General features: G+C 38.5%; 1 protein-coding gene across 3 annotated transcripts in view; it reads left to right on the top strand.

Moving 5' to 3' along the window:
• Positions 1-18,201, top strand: part of Eps15 (epidermal growth factor receptor pathway substrate 15) — a 93,177-nt gene extending 74,976 nt beyond the window's left edge. For 2 of the 3 annotated variants that reach the window (XM_041651673.1, XM_041651674.1), the window contains exons 20-25: positions 922-1,058; positions 4,512-4,578; positions 8,120-8,196; positions 9,722-9,884; positions 13,445-13,626; positions 16,009-18,201. In XM_041651673.1, the coding sequence (XP_041507607.1) occupies positions 922-1,058; positions 4,512-4,578; positions 8,120-8,196; positions 9,722-9,884; positions 13,445-13,626; positions 16,009-16,155 (773 nt within the window). In that variant the 3' untranslated portion in view covers positions 16,156-18,201. The remainder of the gene's footprint in view (positions 1-921; positions 1,059-4,511; positions 4,579-8,119; positions 8,197-9,721; positions 9,885-13,444; positions 13,627-16,008) is intronic. The other variant, XM_041651675.1, reaches the window with a different exon arrangement.
• Positions 18,202-18,467: the final 266 nt, after the last annotated feature.

The raw sequence follows: 18,467 nt of genomic DNA, 5'->3' as shown, positions 1-18,467 counted from the left end.
TGTGTGTGTGTGTGTGTGTGTGTGTGTGTGTGTGTGCACCTATGATTAAACTCAGGGCTTTGCACATGCTAGGCAAGTATTCTACACCTCCAACCCAAGCCTCACTTTTTTTTCCTTTTTTGGGTTTTTTTGTTTGTTTGTTTGTTTGTTTGTTTGAGACTGGGTTTCTCTGTAGCTTTGGAGCCTGTCCTGGAACTAGCTCTTATAGATCAGGCTGGCCTTGAACTCATAAAAAAGGGAATGTGAGGTTCTGCAGGAATTCAAGTGACTTTTTAGTTTTTGAAAGTCAAGCAAAGTCTGTTCAAAGAAGACAGTTTTGTTGATTTTGAAAGAAAAACACCAGGGCAGGCAAGCTGTAAATCTCAACAATTTCTTAGAGGAAGGGAATGGAGAAGAGAAGGGATAGGCAGTGTTATCAGTAAGCTAGCATGGAGGTCAGTCGTCTAATGGGCAAACCAGCTACACTGTAAGGACAGGAGCTTTAAAAAAAAAAGTAAGAGCCGGGCGGTGGTGGTGCACGCCTTTAATCCCAGCACTTGGGAGGCAGAGGCAGGCAGGCAGATCTCTGTGAGTTCAAGGCCAGCCTGGTCTACAAGAGCTAGTTCCAGGACAGGCTCCAAAACCACAGAGAAACCCTGTCTCGAAAAACCAAAAAAAAAAAAAAAAAAGTAAGAGAGCTCCAAGTATCAGAATATGCAAACTTAGACTCTGGCCAGCATTGGAAAGGGGCAAAAAAGAAGTAAAAAGAAATGGTTTTGGCTTTTTGAGTCTGAATGGTGGACAGACCCAGCCCAACCTCATAGTGGCTGATAGGGAATGCTTCAAAATGTCTTTTAATTGAAATAGTGATAATGCCTATAAAGTAGTAGTGAATTATAATGGGTTTTCAGCTTTTTATATTTGTTCCTTTTTTCTCTTTAGATCCATTTGGTGGTGATCCTTTCAAAGGTTCAGATCCATTTGCATCTGACTGCTTTTTTAAGCAGTCTTCTACTGACCCTTTTACCACATCAAATGCTGACCCTTTCAGTGTATCCAGCAATATCAGTAATACATCGGTAAGTGTCAGGTTTAAAAATTCAGATAGCTAAACAAATATCCTAAGGAAATTTCTTGAATATACAGTGATAGAACCTGCCTTTTGATTGTTCTTAATGGTCCATATGAAATTTGTCTGGCTTCCACCCATGCAAGTTTTTGTCTAATGGAATATTTCATACTTTGATCATCCACTGGAGATGACTAGGATGCTTTAGCGTGTCCAAAAATGGAGTCCATCCTTATCTCATTGCTGATATTAAATAGAAGAGACTGGAAATCCAAAAGCCTGTCTTAAGTAAAACTTTGGGGTTGGGGGGAACGAGACAGGGTTTCTGTGTAGCTTTGGAGCCTGTCCTGGAACTTTTAGTTCTTGTAGACCAGCCTGGCTTCAAACTCACAGAGATCCAACTACCTGCCTCTGCCTCCTCAGTGCTAGATTAAAGGCGTGCACCACTGCCGCCCGGCTTTAAGTAAAACTTTTTATAAATATCTGTTGATATAAATATAAAAAGGAATACATGTTGTTTTATAGTTATACCTGGAATGTTAATCTTGAAAAGTATAAATTCCCACTGACTGTCAGACTCTCTTGAGTACATGTCTACAACTCTGTTTAGTAGCCACAGGCTGATCCAAAGCCTCTCGATGCTGCATGGTCATTGTCTCTAATCTTCAATTTCACTTTAAAAGGCAGATGTTGATACTCCTGCTTTAAAAAATTTAGACATTTTTGGTTGTGAGCCTATCCTTTAGTGACTGAGCCATTTTTCCCGTTATTTATGCTGAGCAGTGGTGGCAGTGGCATATGCCTTTAGTCCTAACACTGGGGAGGTGGAGTCAGGTGAATATCTGAGTTTGAGGCCAGCCTGGTCTGCAAAGAGAAATTCAGAGCTACACAGAGAAACCCGGTCTCAAAAACAAAAGAACAAAAACAAAAACAAAAAAAAAATCTTTTTTTAAAAAAATCATGTTACTTTAATTTGCTCTGGGTATTTTGTGTCTGAAGACTTTTTTAAAAAACACTTATATAGAACTGGAGAAATGGCTCAGTGTTTAAGAGCACTGGCTGCTTTTCTGGAGGACCCAGGTTCAATTCCCAGCACCCACATGGCAGCTCACAACTATCTATAACTCCAGTTTCCTGGGATCTGACACCACACCAATGCACATAAAATAAAGTTAAAAATAAGTTTTAAAAAAATTATATAGAGAGAGGCTGAAGAGATGGCTCAGCAGGTAACAGACTTGGGTTCAGTTCTCTACAACCACCAACAGCTCACAACTGTCTGTAACTCCAGTTTCAGGGGATCTGACACCCTCTTCTGGCCTCCACAGACTACAGGCCAGCATGCATACAAACAGGAATACACACACACACACACACACGCAGCCTGAACACTCATATACGTAAAATAAGAATAAATTTTAAAAACTTATATCCTGGATATTTAGAAATACTCAGAATAATACAATGAAATTGTGTTATTTTTTATTTTATTTTGTTTGTTCTTTATTTAAGACTTTTTGAGGCAGCAATCTCATTTCTGTTAGTAAACTGGACCTAGAGGGGCACAATTAATTGATAGGCATTTTACATGACTGTTTTGTCATTTATTATTCTTAGGTGAAGATTACTTCCTTAAAAGAATAATGAACCAGATGTGTTTCAGGCCTGTAATTCCAATGCTTAGGAGGTAGGGTCAAGAGAATTGGGAGTTCAAGGTCGTCCTCAGCTGTTAGTGAGTTTGAGGCCATCCTGGGCTATATGAGATAAAATATGAACAGAAAAATAATGTAATATATGGGAGGTTAACAGAGGTTAGATTAATAGTACTCCCTGCTCCTCACCCCACCTCCCAAGACAGGGTTTCTCTGTCTGGCTATCCTGTAACTTTCTCTGTAAACCAGACTGGCTTTGGACTTACTATGTAGTTGAAGCTGGCTTTAAACTCTACCTCCCTGGTGCTAGGATTGCAAGGCATGTACCACCATGAAGTCAGGCATATCTGACCATTATTCTGTTTTGTTTTGTTTTGTTTTGTTTGAGACTTGGTTTCTCTATGTAACAACCTCAGCTGGCCTGGAACTTACTCTGTATACCAGGCTAACCTTGAACTTGTTGTTTTGGTGTCTGTCCTGGAACTAGCTCTTGTAGACCAGGTTAGCCTCGAACTCAAGAGATCCACCTGCCTCTGCCTACTGAGTGCTGGAATTAAAGGAGTAGGCTGCCATGTCCAGAATGACCATTGTTCTTTTCTGGGCAGTCCACTCTGTCTCATCCCTGTTAGAGTGGCTGCACTGTTTGATGAAGAAGTAGAATGAAACCTGACGTCCATAAGTGCATTACTTCTTCCCCTCCTTGGGTGTTGTGTATGTGCCTTCCTCTTAAGGGCAGAATCCTAAATTTTTATTTTTGATTTTGTTTTGTTTTGTTTTATGATACAGTGTTTCTTTGTCCAATCCTGGTGGTCCTGTAGCTCACTAAGTAGACCAGACTGGCCTCAAATTGACTGTGATCCACTTATCTCTGACGCCTAAATTCTGGGATTAAAGGCCTATGACACTATGCCCTGCTAGATTTGTTACACAGTGTTAAAGAAAGTGGTAGTATTTGGAGTAAAAAGAGGATAGTAGTGAAAAACTGTTAAAGTCTAAATAAAGCCTGTAACTATAATTTAGGTTTTTCTTCTGGTGTTAAATCCTTAGTTTTAGGCCAGGCGGTAGTGGTACACACCTTTAATCCCAGCACTCAGGAGGCAGAGGCAGGTGGATGGATCTCTTGAGTTCGAGGCTAACCTGGTCTACAAGAGCTAGTTCCAGGACAGACACCAAAACAACACAGAGAAACTCTATCTCGATAGATAAATAAATAAATATCCTTAGTTTTAGTAAATAGGCCATGATTACATGAAATACTAATATTAGAGGTAGCTAAAAGTGCATGTGGGAACTTTGTACTGTCTTTACAACTCTTCTGTAAGTCTAAATCATTTCCCACTAAAAAGTTCACATAAGCACTTATAAAGCAAAAGAATTGAATACCATCAAAGCCAGGATACTGGTCACCTCTACAGGGCTGGGTAATACAGCTCAGTGGCAGGGCTTAGTTAGCATGTGAGAGCTCTGGGTTCAGTCCCAGTACTACCAAAAAGTGATCTGCAGAAGAGGGGTTGGGATTGTGGTTGGCAAGAGGCACATGAAGCAACTGACTGTTGGGACCTTCCTGAGAGATGACTGCATAAAACTTGTTAAATTATACATATGCCTCATACTTTTTAGAATAAATATTTTACAGCCAAAGAGAGTAATTATTTTCATTCATTGAGACTACATATAAGGAAAGGGAAAACTGTGTTCCAGATGTTTATATTATCTAATAAAGAATTTTGTAAAGTATTTTTTAGGTTTGACAGTAAAATTCCAGCTATGAAATGTTGCCTCTCAGTCATAGATTTGTACCATTCCTATAGGTAGAAACTTGGAAGCACAATGATCCATTTGCTCCTGGTGGAACAGTTGTTGCAGCTAGTGATTCAGGTAAAGACCTTTTTTTGTCAGTTCTATTAGTGCTCATCATTGCTTCTTCTTTAAGAGTTTCTTCTCTAAACATTTTTGCCCTATTCATTATGACTTTTAAATTGATGTGTAATTATTTCAATTTATAACATGCTGGTAATAGCAGCAACAAGTATTTGTGTATCACTTTTTACTTTCCTTACTCATTATCTCATTTATCATTCACCTTCAAGGTTTTTCTAGACTACATACTGTGTTCAGTGTCAGTAAAACCAAGAAGCTTTTGCTTTATACAGTATAGTGTTGAGCTGAAAAGAAAATCGGTCAGTGGGTAAGAGCACTTTCTGTATAAGCCTTCAGACCTGAGTCTGAATCCTAGACTTGTATAAAAAGCTGACTGCACTTGACTATAACCTCAGCACTGAGGAGCAGAGACGGGTGGATACTGACAGCACACTTGCCTACTGGCCAGCTAGTCTATTCAAGATGATGAGCTTCTGGTTCAGTGAGAGACCTTGTCTTAAGGCAATAAGGTAGGGAACAGTAAAGGAAAACATCCAGTGTTCTACCTTCGCCTTGCCATGAACATTCATGTGCAAACCACACATATGCACATGTATAAACATGCACACAAATACATGAAAGGAAAAAAATATTAAAAATTAGCAGGGTGTGATGATAACACTTTAAAATCCTAGTTCTCAGGATGAGGTGGGATTGCTATAAGTTCATGGCCAGCCTGAGCTACATAATATGAACTACATAGTGAATTTCAGACTAGCCTGGACTATGAAATAAGAACTTCTTTTTTGGTTGTTTCTTGGTTTTGTTTTTGAAAAAAGGAGGTGACTGGAGAGATGGCTCAGCAGTTAAGAGCATTTGCGGCTCTTGCAGAAGACCCATGTTCAGGTCTAGAACCTACCTTTTGTCTCACAACAGTCCTAATTTCCAGGTTCAGGGGATCCAGCGCCATCTTCTGACCTCCATGGACAGCAGGTGCACATGTGATACACATGTACACATGCAGGCAAAAGACTCTTCTACATGAAATAAATCTTAAAACGAGGCCCACATAAATATTCTCCAGTATATTTTACTTTCTTGTGAGCACCTCTTTCTCTTAACCCTGGTGTTCAACCCTATAAAGTGTTGTTTGGCATTTACTCCTAAAGATTTTAGCCTAAGTTTAAAAGTGAGTGGCTTCAAATGAGTAATAAAAATTGTTTTTAATATAAAGAAGTTCTGTTAAAATACAGAGAAAAATCTAAGCACGAGGAAACTAAGTTCTAGAATATTAATAACTAACTTGATCAAGGTTACAGTTTATGAAAAGGTAAACCAGTTGACTAGATTCAATCCTAGGTCTGATGGAATCTTAAAACATTTTCAAAACGGCTTGTGGTGGCTCATGCCTTTAGTCCCAGCACTCAGGAGAATCTCTGTGAGTTTGAAGCCAGTCTGGTCTCCAGAACAAGTTCCAGGACAGGCTGGAAGAGAAAACCAAAAATAGATAGATAGATAGATAGATAGATAGATAGATAGATAGATAGATAGATAGATTCAGCTAAGTAACTGCTTTGTTTCCACTCTTCATTAAGAATAAGGCTACTGCTTGGGAGCATAGGAAATTAGAGGAAAGTAAATCCAGACATAATGCTTGAACGTCATGTGGCTAGTAGGATGTGTTATTTTCTCAGGTTGTTGATATGACCAAGTAGTTTATGATATAGAGGGATTAGTACAAATGCCTCAACAAATTGGATCTCTTCTGTTGAACAAATTGTCATAAGATTCAGCATGACTGAATTTCAGGGAATTGGGTTTTAAACCCCAGCATGAGTAGCAAGAATGAGAAATAAAAAGCAGATATGGAACAGACAAGTTACTCTAATGCTGGGTACTAAGCACATTTAGAATTGTGGGCTTTCAAAATCGGTTTTTAAAATGAGTAAACTTCTGTTTATTTCATATATATGTTTAATTTATATTAGTTAAAAATCATTGTCTTCTGTTACTGCTAAAATATGGTAGTTATGAAAGTACATTAAGTGCTTGAGTTCTTTTCAGCACTTGCTTGCTCCTGGTGGATAGACACTGCACACTGTGGAAGAAAAGTAGTAAGGAAGCTGGGCGGTGGTGGTGCACGCCTTTAATCCCAGCACTTGGGAGGCAGAGGCAGGCAGATCTCTGTGAGTTCGAGACCAGCCTGGTCTACAAGAGCTAGTGCCAGGACAGGCTCCAAAGCCACAGAGAAACCCTGTCTCGAAAAACCAAAAAAAAAAAGAAAAAAGAAAAAAGAAAAGTAGTAAGGAAAAGCCAGTCCAGAACCTGTTTCTTTATACTCTGTTCTCACTTGTAAGCGTGATTTTTCTACTTTAGATGAGATTCGTTTTGGGGTGTGTGTGTGTGTGTCTGTCTGTCTGTCTATCTGTCTGTGTGACTGTGTATAATATCTTACTAGTCCCAGATTGAGGAAATACAGTGTCTTTCCAGGTGCTGATTAAAGCTGTGCCCAGTAAGATACGAGTGTTTCTTTGCAGGTACATTTTACTCAGGGTATCTCTTGAAGACTGTGAGGTTGACCTTGATTGATAATCTTACATTTAAGATTAGAGATAGAGGTGAGGGGGAGGTCTTCATCTTAGGATTCTTTGGTAAGCAGCTACTCTTTGGGGGAACTTTTTCTTTAGGATTTTTTGTATGTTTGGTTGGTTGGGTTTTTGTTAGTTTGTTTGATTTCGGTTTTTCAAGGCAGGATTTCTCTATGAAACAATCCTGACTGTCCTCAAATTTACTCTGTGAGCCGGGCTGGCCTTGAACTCACAGAGATCCGCCTGCCTGTACCTCGAGTGCTGGGATTACAGGCGCGTGTCACCACAACTGGCCATCTCTTTTTATTTTTAACCACAGGTTCTTAGTGCAAATCTATCCTGGAAACTTGAGCAGGTGTGCCTTACCTCTTCCAGCATACACACTCAGATCTGTGCCTGTGACCGCTGGCTAGGAAATATCTGACAAATTCAAACTACTTATCAATTGTAGATAAACTGTGGAACAAAGTAGAGTACAGACATTGTGGTAGTGAATGAAGAACTCACTTCTTGCTGTGGAAAACCCCCTGGGTTTGTGGTAGAGGTATCATTTGAAATGTGTGGCTAATGACCCTTTAAAGTGTTTGATACCATTATGAGAGATGATTTGGCCAAGCACAGTGTCACATGACTGTGATCTTGGCACTTGAGAGACTGATAGACAGAAAAAAAGTCATATGCCATCCTGGGCTCTACTTTCCTCAGAACAAACAGCAATTAAATGAAGTCCATAGGAGCTGTTTGACATGTGTTCCAGAGCTTAAACACCCCACCTTCAACTAGACCTACTTTGCACCTGGGTCATTTACAGCTGGTTTATACAAAGGCATACACCATACGGGATTTTCAGTATATACCTTGTCTGTATAGACATCAGTCATAAATTTAGGAATATTTATTCTGAATGTTACCAAACAAAACACAGACATGAGATATGGTGTCTTACACTGATTTTTCTTTGCTCCTTCTAGCCGCAGACCCTTTCGCTTCTGTTTTTGGAAATGAATCATTTGGAGATGGGTTTGCTGACTTCAGCACATTGTCAAAGGTAATCTGCAGTGATTAATAGGAAGAAACAATACATCATGTTCCATCAAATGAGTGGCCTTCTTATAGTTAGAGCCTTCTCACAAATGTGGATAGAACTGCATCAGTCTGTAGCAGGGCTGATTTCAGATGGATGTTACAGATCAGCTGTAAAGTAATCGAATTTCTATACGTAGGAGGCAGTGGTACAGGTGGTTACATTTTCTTCTGAAAGGTCTACTCAGTGTCAGCATTAGAGTTGTCTCTCTGTTTAAATGTTTTTTCCAACTGAATTACATTTTTTCCCTGTGTCCTTTCTGGGTCATTAGCCACAACATTCATTCCATCTCCTGTATACCTACCTATTTGATTTTATCCTTTGAAGTTATTAGCATCTGCACCAAGATAAAATCCAGTGCTGGGTGTCTGCCACCTGTTGTCCAGCATAGCTGTAGTATTGATTCAGGCTAAGAAAAAAATATTCGAAGATATGCAAAATTGTCTATCCCTATGGAACACTTGACAGTGTCCAGAGACATTTGTGGTTCTCAGAACTAGGTAGAAGATACTGCTCATATCTAGTGAGTTCATCCTCCAGTACACTGCAGAGCCACCATTCCCACTCCCTGGATGTAGTTATTCCATCCCAAAAAGTTAGCTGTGCAACTGTTGAAAAACACTGGCCTAGCCCAGTGGTGGTGGCCCACGCCTTTAATCCCAGCACTCAGGAGGCAGAGCAGGCAGATTTACAGAACAAGACAGCCAGGCCTACATGAAAAAACCCTGTCTCAAAAAACCAAAAAAGAAAAAAAGAAAGTTTATCATTGGCCTAAATAAATCATAATCTGATTTGTTACAGGAAAGCCAATAATTCTCATATGTTTAAAAGTCAGGGTTTTCAAACCAACATTAAGACTTAATATTTGGAGCTGGAGAGATGGCTTAGTGGTTAAGAGCATTGACTACTCTTTCAGAGGACCTTGATTCAATTCCCAGCACCCAAATGGCAGCTCACAACTGTCTGTAATTCCAGTTCCAGGGGATCTGACACCCATGGCAAAACATCAATGCACATATAAAGTAAAAATAAATAAATTTTTAAAAAGACAACATTCCACAGGATCAGTTTACTTTTGAAAAATTGACTCTCAGATTATCTTCATAGTTTTTCTAGAAGCCATTTTCTCTAATTTTTATTGTCTTGCCTATATGTAAGTGCACTGAGAAGCATAGAATCAGCCATTCTTTTTGTTTCATTTTCATTCAACTCAGACGATCTTTTTGTACCTCAAGAAGTTTTGTGTTGCTTAATGCTTACTTAATAAGTCTTTAATCTTTTTGTTTTGATGTCTGTTGGCTCTTGATAAGTAAAGCTATGAGAATACCTGCTCATACAGATGAATTGTAATCCTGTTTGTTCTTGAATGTAAAGGGTAAAATATCACTTTGGGGAATTCAAATAAAACTGCTGATACGTAAATCATTCATCTGAATACTATATGACCATGTGTATATCAAACTGTTTAAACATTTCTTTTTAAACAAAGGTCAACAATGAAGATCCTTTTAATCCTTCCACATCAAGTTCTGCCAGTAATGTGGTCCTTCCAAACACTGTGTTAGAGGGAACATCCACCAAGAGTGAGGATGTACCTCCAGCACTGCCGCCCACGACTGGAACTCCAACAAGACCCTGCCCGCCACCCCCTGGTATGAGAGTTGGGGCCTTTCCTGGACAAATATATGCCTTTTCCCTCTAGAAAGTATTGTGTGGGCCTTTCTTACGTTGTTTCGTATTACATAAAGGCTGTGAACAAGAACCAAGCACTTAGCATAAGCTTGCTGCTGACCTCTCCAGCTAGGCATGTGCCCCTTCCCCTCCCCATTTAGATAAAATTTGGGTGACATCTCTTTGTTTTTGTTTTGTTTTTTGGAAACCCATTTCATTGATTATTATTTGGATAGCAGTTTCCTGTACTCTTGTTTTTAAATTAATTTTCTTGAGAAAAAAACAAATACAAAGTCTCTGTAAATCTTTTATTTTTTATTTATTTTTGTTTAGAAAAAAGCAAGGAAGTGGCAGGCAAGAGTGACAAAAAGAACTGCTTGCCCTTTAAAACTCATTTAGTTTGCAATAGACATTTGTTTTGTTTTGTTTAGCTGGCCTGGAACTTGGTTTGTAGACAAAACTGGCCTTGAACTCAAAACTCTTGAATAAACCACCTGCCTCTGCCTCCTGAATGCGAGGTTTAAAGATGTGTACCTTTACACCTGACTCCAGACATCTGACTTTAAAATTTTCTTTGTCTAGTCTAGGAACAAATTGTAGGTTTTTTGTTTTTTGCTTGGTGTTGTGTTTAGCACTACACCAAGAAAAGGTTTGTTTCTATGCAGCATAAAGTATCTATGAAGACAATTCCCCAGAGTGTGGGTAGTGCTGCCAGCTCACTGCTGGGTAACAGTTCAGCCCCAAAGTTAGATGATCACTTTTTTAAGTTTTGTTGAATAATCATTTTGCCTTTTCATAATAACTTTCCCATGGTATTTGGTTGAATATCTGTTCAGAACTTATGTAAATGAGTTAAGTGCTTCTCATCTTTTAAAGAGTCACCTATATTATACATTGTTAAAAGTAAGTTGATCAGTCTTCATATTTGAAAGTAATATTTTGTTCAAATGCTTTTACACCTGTGTTAGTATACTTTTAAAACCCAAATACCTTAATTTGGTGTCTTAATTAAAGCTGAGAACAAGGCTAATGTGATAACTTAATAGGGCACAGGTACTTACTTGCTGCATGAGCCTGGTAATCTGTATTCAGTTCCCAGAATCTATGTGAAGGTTCAGAGACAGAACCACGTAGTGCAAGGTTTTACTCTTTATGCTCTTTTGGGGGTGCCCACCACCCAGCTCTCAAGTAAACACACGCACGCACACACACACACACACACACACACACACACACACACACGGAGGCTTAATTTTTACTTATAAACACCCTGCTTTAGCTTGGCTTGTTTCTTGCCACTTTTCTTAAGTTATCATGACTACCTTTTGCCCCTGGGCGCTTATCTTTCTCTATTTCTGTTTGTTTGTTTGTTTTTGAGACAAGGTTTCTCTAGCTTTGGAGCCTGTCCTGGAACTAACGCTGTAGACCAGGCTGGCCTCGAACTCGCAGCCTGTGCCTCCACCTCCCAGCTCTTTGTCTATTTCTGTATACCTTTCTTTACATCTTTCTCCGTACTTGCTGTGTAGCTGGGTGACTGGCCCCTGATGTCCTCCTCCCCTTGTTCTCTTGCTCCTCCTCTTCCTCATTTCTCCTTCTATCCGTGCCTGCCAGCCTCATCTAGCCTTGCTCTTGGCCTTGCTATTGGTCATTCAGCTCTTTATTAGACCATCAGGCAAAGAATCACAGCTTCACAGTTAAACATATTCTGCAGAAACAGAAGCAATATGCTTTAAAATAATATTCCCCAACAGAACTAACTTCATGAAGTTGCTCTGGCAACACATGCCATACACACATGTACTGTGGCACTCATGTTCACACACACACACCCCATCTATAGCGTTCACAGTAATAATAAGGCTGAGAACATTCAGACGTCCATTACTGTAAAAAGAGCCAAGGAAAAGAATGGTTTGTTGAAGAGGTCACTGTCCAGGTGGTCCTAGCCTGAGTTTGTGAACCCCACCACACCCCCAGTTTTAGTAATTAAATCTGAGACCTCATGAATGCTAGATAAGCACTCTGCCACTGAATTACATTCCCAGCGCTTTAGTATTTTGTTTTTAGACTGTGCCCCATGTAGTCCAACCTGGTCTCAAACTGAATTCCTTCTCCTCTCTCCTGCCACATTCCAAGTGCTAGTATTAACCCCAGGCTTGGTTTTGGTTTTTATTGGTTTTGGCTGCTGTTGTTGGTTGGTTGGTTTTTCAGAGCAGGGTTTCTCAGTATAATAGTGCTACCTGTCCTGGAACTCACTTTGTAGACCAGGCTGACTTCAAACTCACAGTGATCTGCCTACCTCTGCTTCCCAAGTGCTGGTATTAAAGGCGTGCGCCACCACTGCCTGGCTTTGGTTTTGATTTCCTTTGGGATTTTCATTGGTTTGTTTGGATTTTTTCTAGTGGTACTACAGAGCAAACCTAAGGATTCATAAGCTGTACCTGGAGTCATTATTTTGTAATCTTAAGCCTGTTATTTCCTATATCTAAGCCTCAGTGCTTTCGTTGTTACATGGTGGTTGTGACACAGATCCTGCCTGCCGTCACAGCACTTTCCGAAGGCAAGTGTAGTGGTATGCAATACAAGCCTCTTTTGTAAACTATGTTTATGAAAAAAATCAATTATGACTCTGAGCATACTGCTATGGGAAGAACACATTTGAAGAAACTTAAATTTCTCTTTTTTTTTTTCCAAAAAATGTTACACACTTTAAGTAAAACTTTAAAATTGGAGAAAGCTGGGCATAATGGCACACCCCTTTAATCCCAGCACTAGAGAGGTAGAGGCAGGCAGAGCTCTGAGTTTGAGGCCAGCCTGGTCTACAGAGCAAGTTCCAAGGCAGACAGGGCTACACAGAGGAACCCTATCTCCGGAAAACCAATCAAGCAGTCAATCAATAAAGAGTAAATATATAAATAAATGGTATTGAAACAGTGAGTTATGAATTAGCAGAGCAATGTGCTGTTATTTGATCAAAGATTAGTCAGCAGTACATGTATAGACTGTGAACTTCTAAATGTTGGTCAGTCTCAGCTTGAAGTTTTACAGAAGAGAGGTTTTTGTCAAGTTAATCTTATATTTTATGCTACTAGGCGTTATATATGTGTAATTATACCAGAGAAAAGACGGAAGAAATTTGCCACTTTTCAGAATCGCTCATCTTTGCTGCTGCTAGTGTGAGGCTTCGGCTCCAGCAGCAGAGGCCAGGCTGTTTGTCCTTTACCCATTTTCCTTGTGTCTCACACCTTCCTTAGGACCGTGCTTCTTTAAATGGAGAAGGACTTAATCTTTGGACAAAATCATAATTCTTGGCCCATTTCCTCGTTTTTGTTTTTGGACTTACCCATTTAGCTGCCCCTGGTTTTTGAGAGAGGTGTGAAGACTTTGAGCACAGTTGGTGTGGCCATTTAAGGCAGTATTGAGAATATGCCGTGGACTCTTGCTCTGTGCACTGCCTGCAGCTCTTTAATGCTCCTGTGAACATGTTCTGTGTGCTTGTGTTTGCTGTGTCTGCTGGTTAATTGTAATGATTTTGATCCAGGGAAAAGACCCATCAGCAAATTGGATTCTTCTGATCCCTTTAAACTGAATGATCCATTTCAGCCTTTCCCAGGCAATGATAGTCCCAAAGAAAAGGATCCTGATATGTTTTGTGATCCATTCACTTCTACTACCACTACCAATAAAGAGGCTGACCCAAGCAATTTTGCTAACTTCAGTGCTGTAAGTACTGTGAATGGGCTGTTTGGGGGAAAATCTTTGTATTTATAGTTTGAAGAGTTGACAAAGATTTCTTGGTAGCCTTCCAAATTTGCATCATTTTACAAATATACTAAAAAGTATCTTTTATTCTTCCCCCAAGCAAATTCTATTTGGTTTGGTTTTGCTGGTTCTTAGATGATTGCATTGCTCAGCTGATTTTAGTTGTCTTTTTTCTTCTAAATAAGTTATTTTATAACCCACCTTTCAGTCTTGGTAATATAAATATAAGTAAAATCTCGACAGTTATTATTTGGCAGATGGTTGCGCATGATGGTGATTTTAAAGTTTGCTGTCTGCCTACTGTTTATAATGCCAGTAACAAGTTTGTCTATTTGTAACTGTATGAGTGTTTGTGTACAAAGCTTTAGCAGTTTCTGTAAGAGGACAGTGCAGGGGTTCTTTGTACAAAGTCAACTCCTTATTTACTATATTCACAGTCGTTGTCATGGTCTGTTGTTGTGGTTCTTTGGATCCGTCTGTGAACCCAGTTATCATTCATACTAAACTTGTGCTCTACCGTGATAAACTGTCATTAAGATCGAAGAATTCTTTAAAAAGGTTGGAGAAGTGCTATGAGAATAGCTTAAGCAAGACCTTTATGATCATAGAAATGGAGCAACCAATCATGGAGAAATCATATATTTCATCATTGCTCAGATTAAACAGATTTTTTTAATGAAATTCTTAGAATAGCTAACAAAGTTTAATTTTTCCAGATTTTTCCTTCACACAAAGTAACATTCATTACCGCTGCCTATTCTATAAGAATTTCTCTGCTTATTACCTTTTATCCTTGACTTTGGAAATTGGAGATCGAGTGGCCCAGTGCCCCTGGTCACAGCTTGCCTGTTGTTTTCTTCCTCTGAGTATTATTTGGGAACCTTCACTAGTTATTTTGTCCCTGTGGCTACTCTGCTTACCTAGAGAAGAGATGTGCAGAGATCTTTGTGCACCTAAGGCAGCTGCAGTACCTACCTTTGGTCTGTACTCTCAGGTTTCAGGGGCATCTCTGAGTGTGAAGGAACATGATAGAAATCCCTATTTTTAATATTGAAAAGAAGTGGCAAGGCAGAATTATCTTCTATGTCAGGTGGAGGTTGAGTTGTTTGAAGCAGAGAATTGACTTTCTTAGGAGATTGTGATCCTTGTTGTAAAATAACATTCTGGAAGTTTGTGATGTTCAGTTCATTATGTTAAATATGGTTCTGCAAGTCAAAACCTGGTTGGAACGAGTCTTAAACAATAGCAGAGGCATTTTACTTATTTCCTGCTCAGAGTCTCAGTACAGTACAGCATAAAGTAGCTAACAATAAAGTCCTCTGTTTTCATTGTGACGGATTTGGGAAGTATCCCAAGAGTCTCATGCACACTACCAAAGCCTTCCAGTTAATTTCACTTCTTTTGATGGCCTCCTTGTGTGTCAAGACTGAAACCAGGTAGAGCTTTGTATCTAGTTTCTACTGAAGTTGAAATTTAATTGTAATTACAAATATTTTTTCCAATCTAATCACCATCAGTATTAAGGTTTTGCTTAAACTGGGTCATTTTAGGTATATAAAATTGGGTTTAAAGTTTTTAAATATTATCAGAATCTTCAAAATATTTAAAAAATAATTTGGTTCATGTACTGCTTAATCTAGCTAATATTCTTATATATAGCAGAATTTACCTGTTTTTGCTTTATAGTTTTGGGGTACCCTTGAAAGGCCAGGTAAGGCAGCTTTTCATATCACCAGTGGCATAAATCTTAATGATACATCATAATGATACATATGGCATGTAATCCTACCACTCAGGACACAGGCAGGAGGATCATGAGTTTGAAGTCAGCTTGAGCCCATGTAGTGAGATCCTAACTTTCAAAAAAGAAAAGAAAAAAAATTGCTATGTGATAAGTGATCACTAAAGTTTAAATAACAAGCATTTTACATTGAATTGAAAGACTATACCACTACTATTTTTAAATCTCCTAGTCTACACTAAATATTTCTCCTCTTTTGAGACAGAATATCACTGTATGTCCCAGAATGACTTCTGATTTGCAGTCCTCCTGCCTCCGTCTCCCAGATGCTAGGACTGAGGCATGTGCCACCATGCCTGTAATTTCTATGTTTTAAAGTCATGCTTTTAACGTTTATTGTATTTTTATAAACTTTTCTTCCCATAGATTGCATTAAAATTTTAAACTCAACCAGAGCTCACTAGGTAAAACCTATTTTCAGAAAAACGAGGAAGTAACATTATTCCCAGAGTTCTCTAGGTAAAACAAATAGTGAATGTTCTTTTATAAAAAGTCTTCATTATTTTTCTTATTCATTCATCTTTTGGTCTTTTAAATGGCAGTATCCCTCTGAAGAAGATATGATTGAATGGGCAAAGAGAGAAAGTGAGAGAGAAGAAGAGCAAAGACTTGCCAGACTCAATCAGCAGGAACAAGAAGACTTGGAACTGGCCATTGCACTTAGCAAGTCGGAGATCTCTGAAGCATGAATTCAGCAGTGCTGTTCTCGAATACTGAAGCTATTTACCATGTGCATTAAACTACCTGTGAGCACGGGATACAAAAAGTTTGAGAGTCCTATAAATGTGACAAAAGTGTAACTTGGTTTTTGTTACTGTTTTTTTTTTTTTTTGAGGGGGGGGTTCTATTTCAACTGTGTCCTTTATTTTCTTCTTCCAAAAGCAGTACCCTAATTAGACAGCTTCCTCTAGACCCCTGTTCTGGTGTGCATTTACAGTGAGCTCTTGCCTGCTTATACTATTTCCTGTAAAGCTAGAGCTAAGCCTCTGCGTTCTAGAACCTAGCAGATATAGTTTCGCGCTGTGCTGCCCTTGTTCTGTAGTTCCTATGACAGCAACTAGAGTTCTGAAAGTGTGCAAGTATTCTCCCTGAGCTGAGTGGTTGAAGGAGGGAAGGGAAAGATCATCCTGTTTCTTTTGATCGGTACAAAACATTAAAAAAGCAAAGTGCATTATATGTACTTGTGGAGAAGATACATTTTGTTATTTAGAGACGGGGACACACTCCCCACTATTGCGAACTAGATGAATTACGTTAAACCATTATTGTTCCAGGCTCAAGTAATTCCTAAATAAAAGCATTACAGCCTTGTGTGTGAAACACATTTTTAAAACAATTTTCTCTGGACCTAAAGAATTTTAAGATTAATTGCTGCGTATTTCCTAGTTTAAAAAAAGTGCTTACAAATAAAATTTGTAAGGAAATGTTCATTTTAAGTGCTAATGAGGAAAAATTGTGGCTTAAAATGCAACCTGTTAGTTTAAGCAAACACTTAGCCTGAACCCATCTGCCTTAGCAGCTGCACTGACCTTAGTTCAGAAGTGTCCTGAACTAGAATTGGAAAGTACTTTGGTTTTCATTATGTTTTGTTTCTTTAGTGGGGCCCAGCTATTTGCAGTGATTTAATGGAAGAAGTAACACATATCCTCTTACTTTTTGTCCATCTTAGTAGTTTCAATTACTTCGTTTGCTTGGTTTTTTTTTTACTTATAAAATTAAAAAACTGCCCCCCACCCAAAATCCTGGTTTTTAAATTGAGAAAAAATTAAACATACTTGCCAAATTATCAGAACCTTGCCTTTGTTAAAAGTCCATCTTCTGCTCCACTGGCCGACAGCTGGCTTTGAAATGGACTGTGAAGTAGACTATAAATTGTATCTTTTTTTTTTTAACACAAGTTACTAATTTAGTGTTTTCAACACCAAGATAAAAATGACCCTATAAAATAATTCAAAATTTTAATTTTTAAAATTAAAAAGTCACAAGTTAAAGTGGTATTGAACTGTGTTGACCAGTAACTTACTGCCTGTCCTGTAAATAAATTTACAGCGGCTAATCAGTCCATCTTGAAATGGTGCTTTTTCTTTCTTTACACACACTATTGGATGGCTGGAATTTAAAACAAACTTAAACCACTTTCTTGCACTGCTAACTTTTTTCTACTTTTGTAAATAAATATTTCAGCATAAAGTCATACATGTGAAGTAAGGGCTGAATCATAATCCCAAGGCTTTAGCGGTGATAGCTAATCCAGTGGCCTAAGTATTTGCTGCAGACGGTGACGGCGAAGGTCAGGCTAGGAGTTGTGGTAGGTAGTGTTCTCTGTTCTCCTTTCCTCTCACGCTTCAGGAGAAAGGTAAGTTGACTTGAATAATCTTCTTTTGCACTGAGAAAAGTGAAAAATGTTTAAAATGCTTTAAAAATTTTTAATTAAAGAAAACTCTGGACATATTAAATATCTGTAACTTATAAATAGCAACTTTTGATGTGCAGTAAAGTTTGCCCTAATCTCCATGCTCTTAGCTGAGTCCTAGAGACTCATCCTTGGTTAAGATGTGTATACTCCGTGGGCCAATATCATACTAAAATGTGTATATATTATATAAACATATCTATATCTTCATGCTTGATTGTATAGGATGAATGTTTTAAGAGTCATTTGTGATGTTTTATGGTGTTGACCCTGGCTCCAAAGCCTGCGCTTGAAATAAAGATGAAGTTTTAACCATCTTTTACCTATTTGTTCAGCTTTATTTGAGCTTTCTTCATAGAATTTTTCTCATGTTTCAAACTTATAAATTATAGTTGTAATTATAAGAATAATAAACATTAAGAAATAAAAAATGTACTATCATTTTGCATTGAAGTTTTGCACTGTTCTCTGAGGAGGGACAGGTGTGCCATCAGTATCCATTACCCTGTATGAAGTGTCTTAGGCAGTATTATCTAGAACAAATAAACGTTGACGATCCCTTTTTGTTACTTTGTCCTGTTTTGTGAA

This window comes from Microtus oregoni, unplaced genomic scaffold, assembly GCF_018167655.1.
Source record: "Microtus oregoni isolate MIOR12 unplaced genomic scaffold, Mior012 000005F_ref0000423, whole genome shotgun sequence".
Lineage (NCBI taxonomy): Eukaryota > Metazoa > Chordata > Mammalia > Rodentia > Cricetidae > Microtus > Microtus oregoni.
The sequence above is the reverse complement of the archived record's forward strand: the minus strand, read 5'-3'. Positions and strand labels throughout refer to the sequence as shown.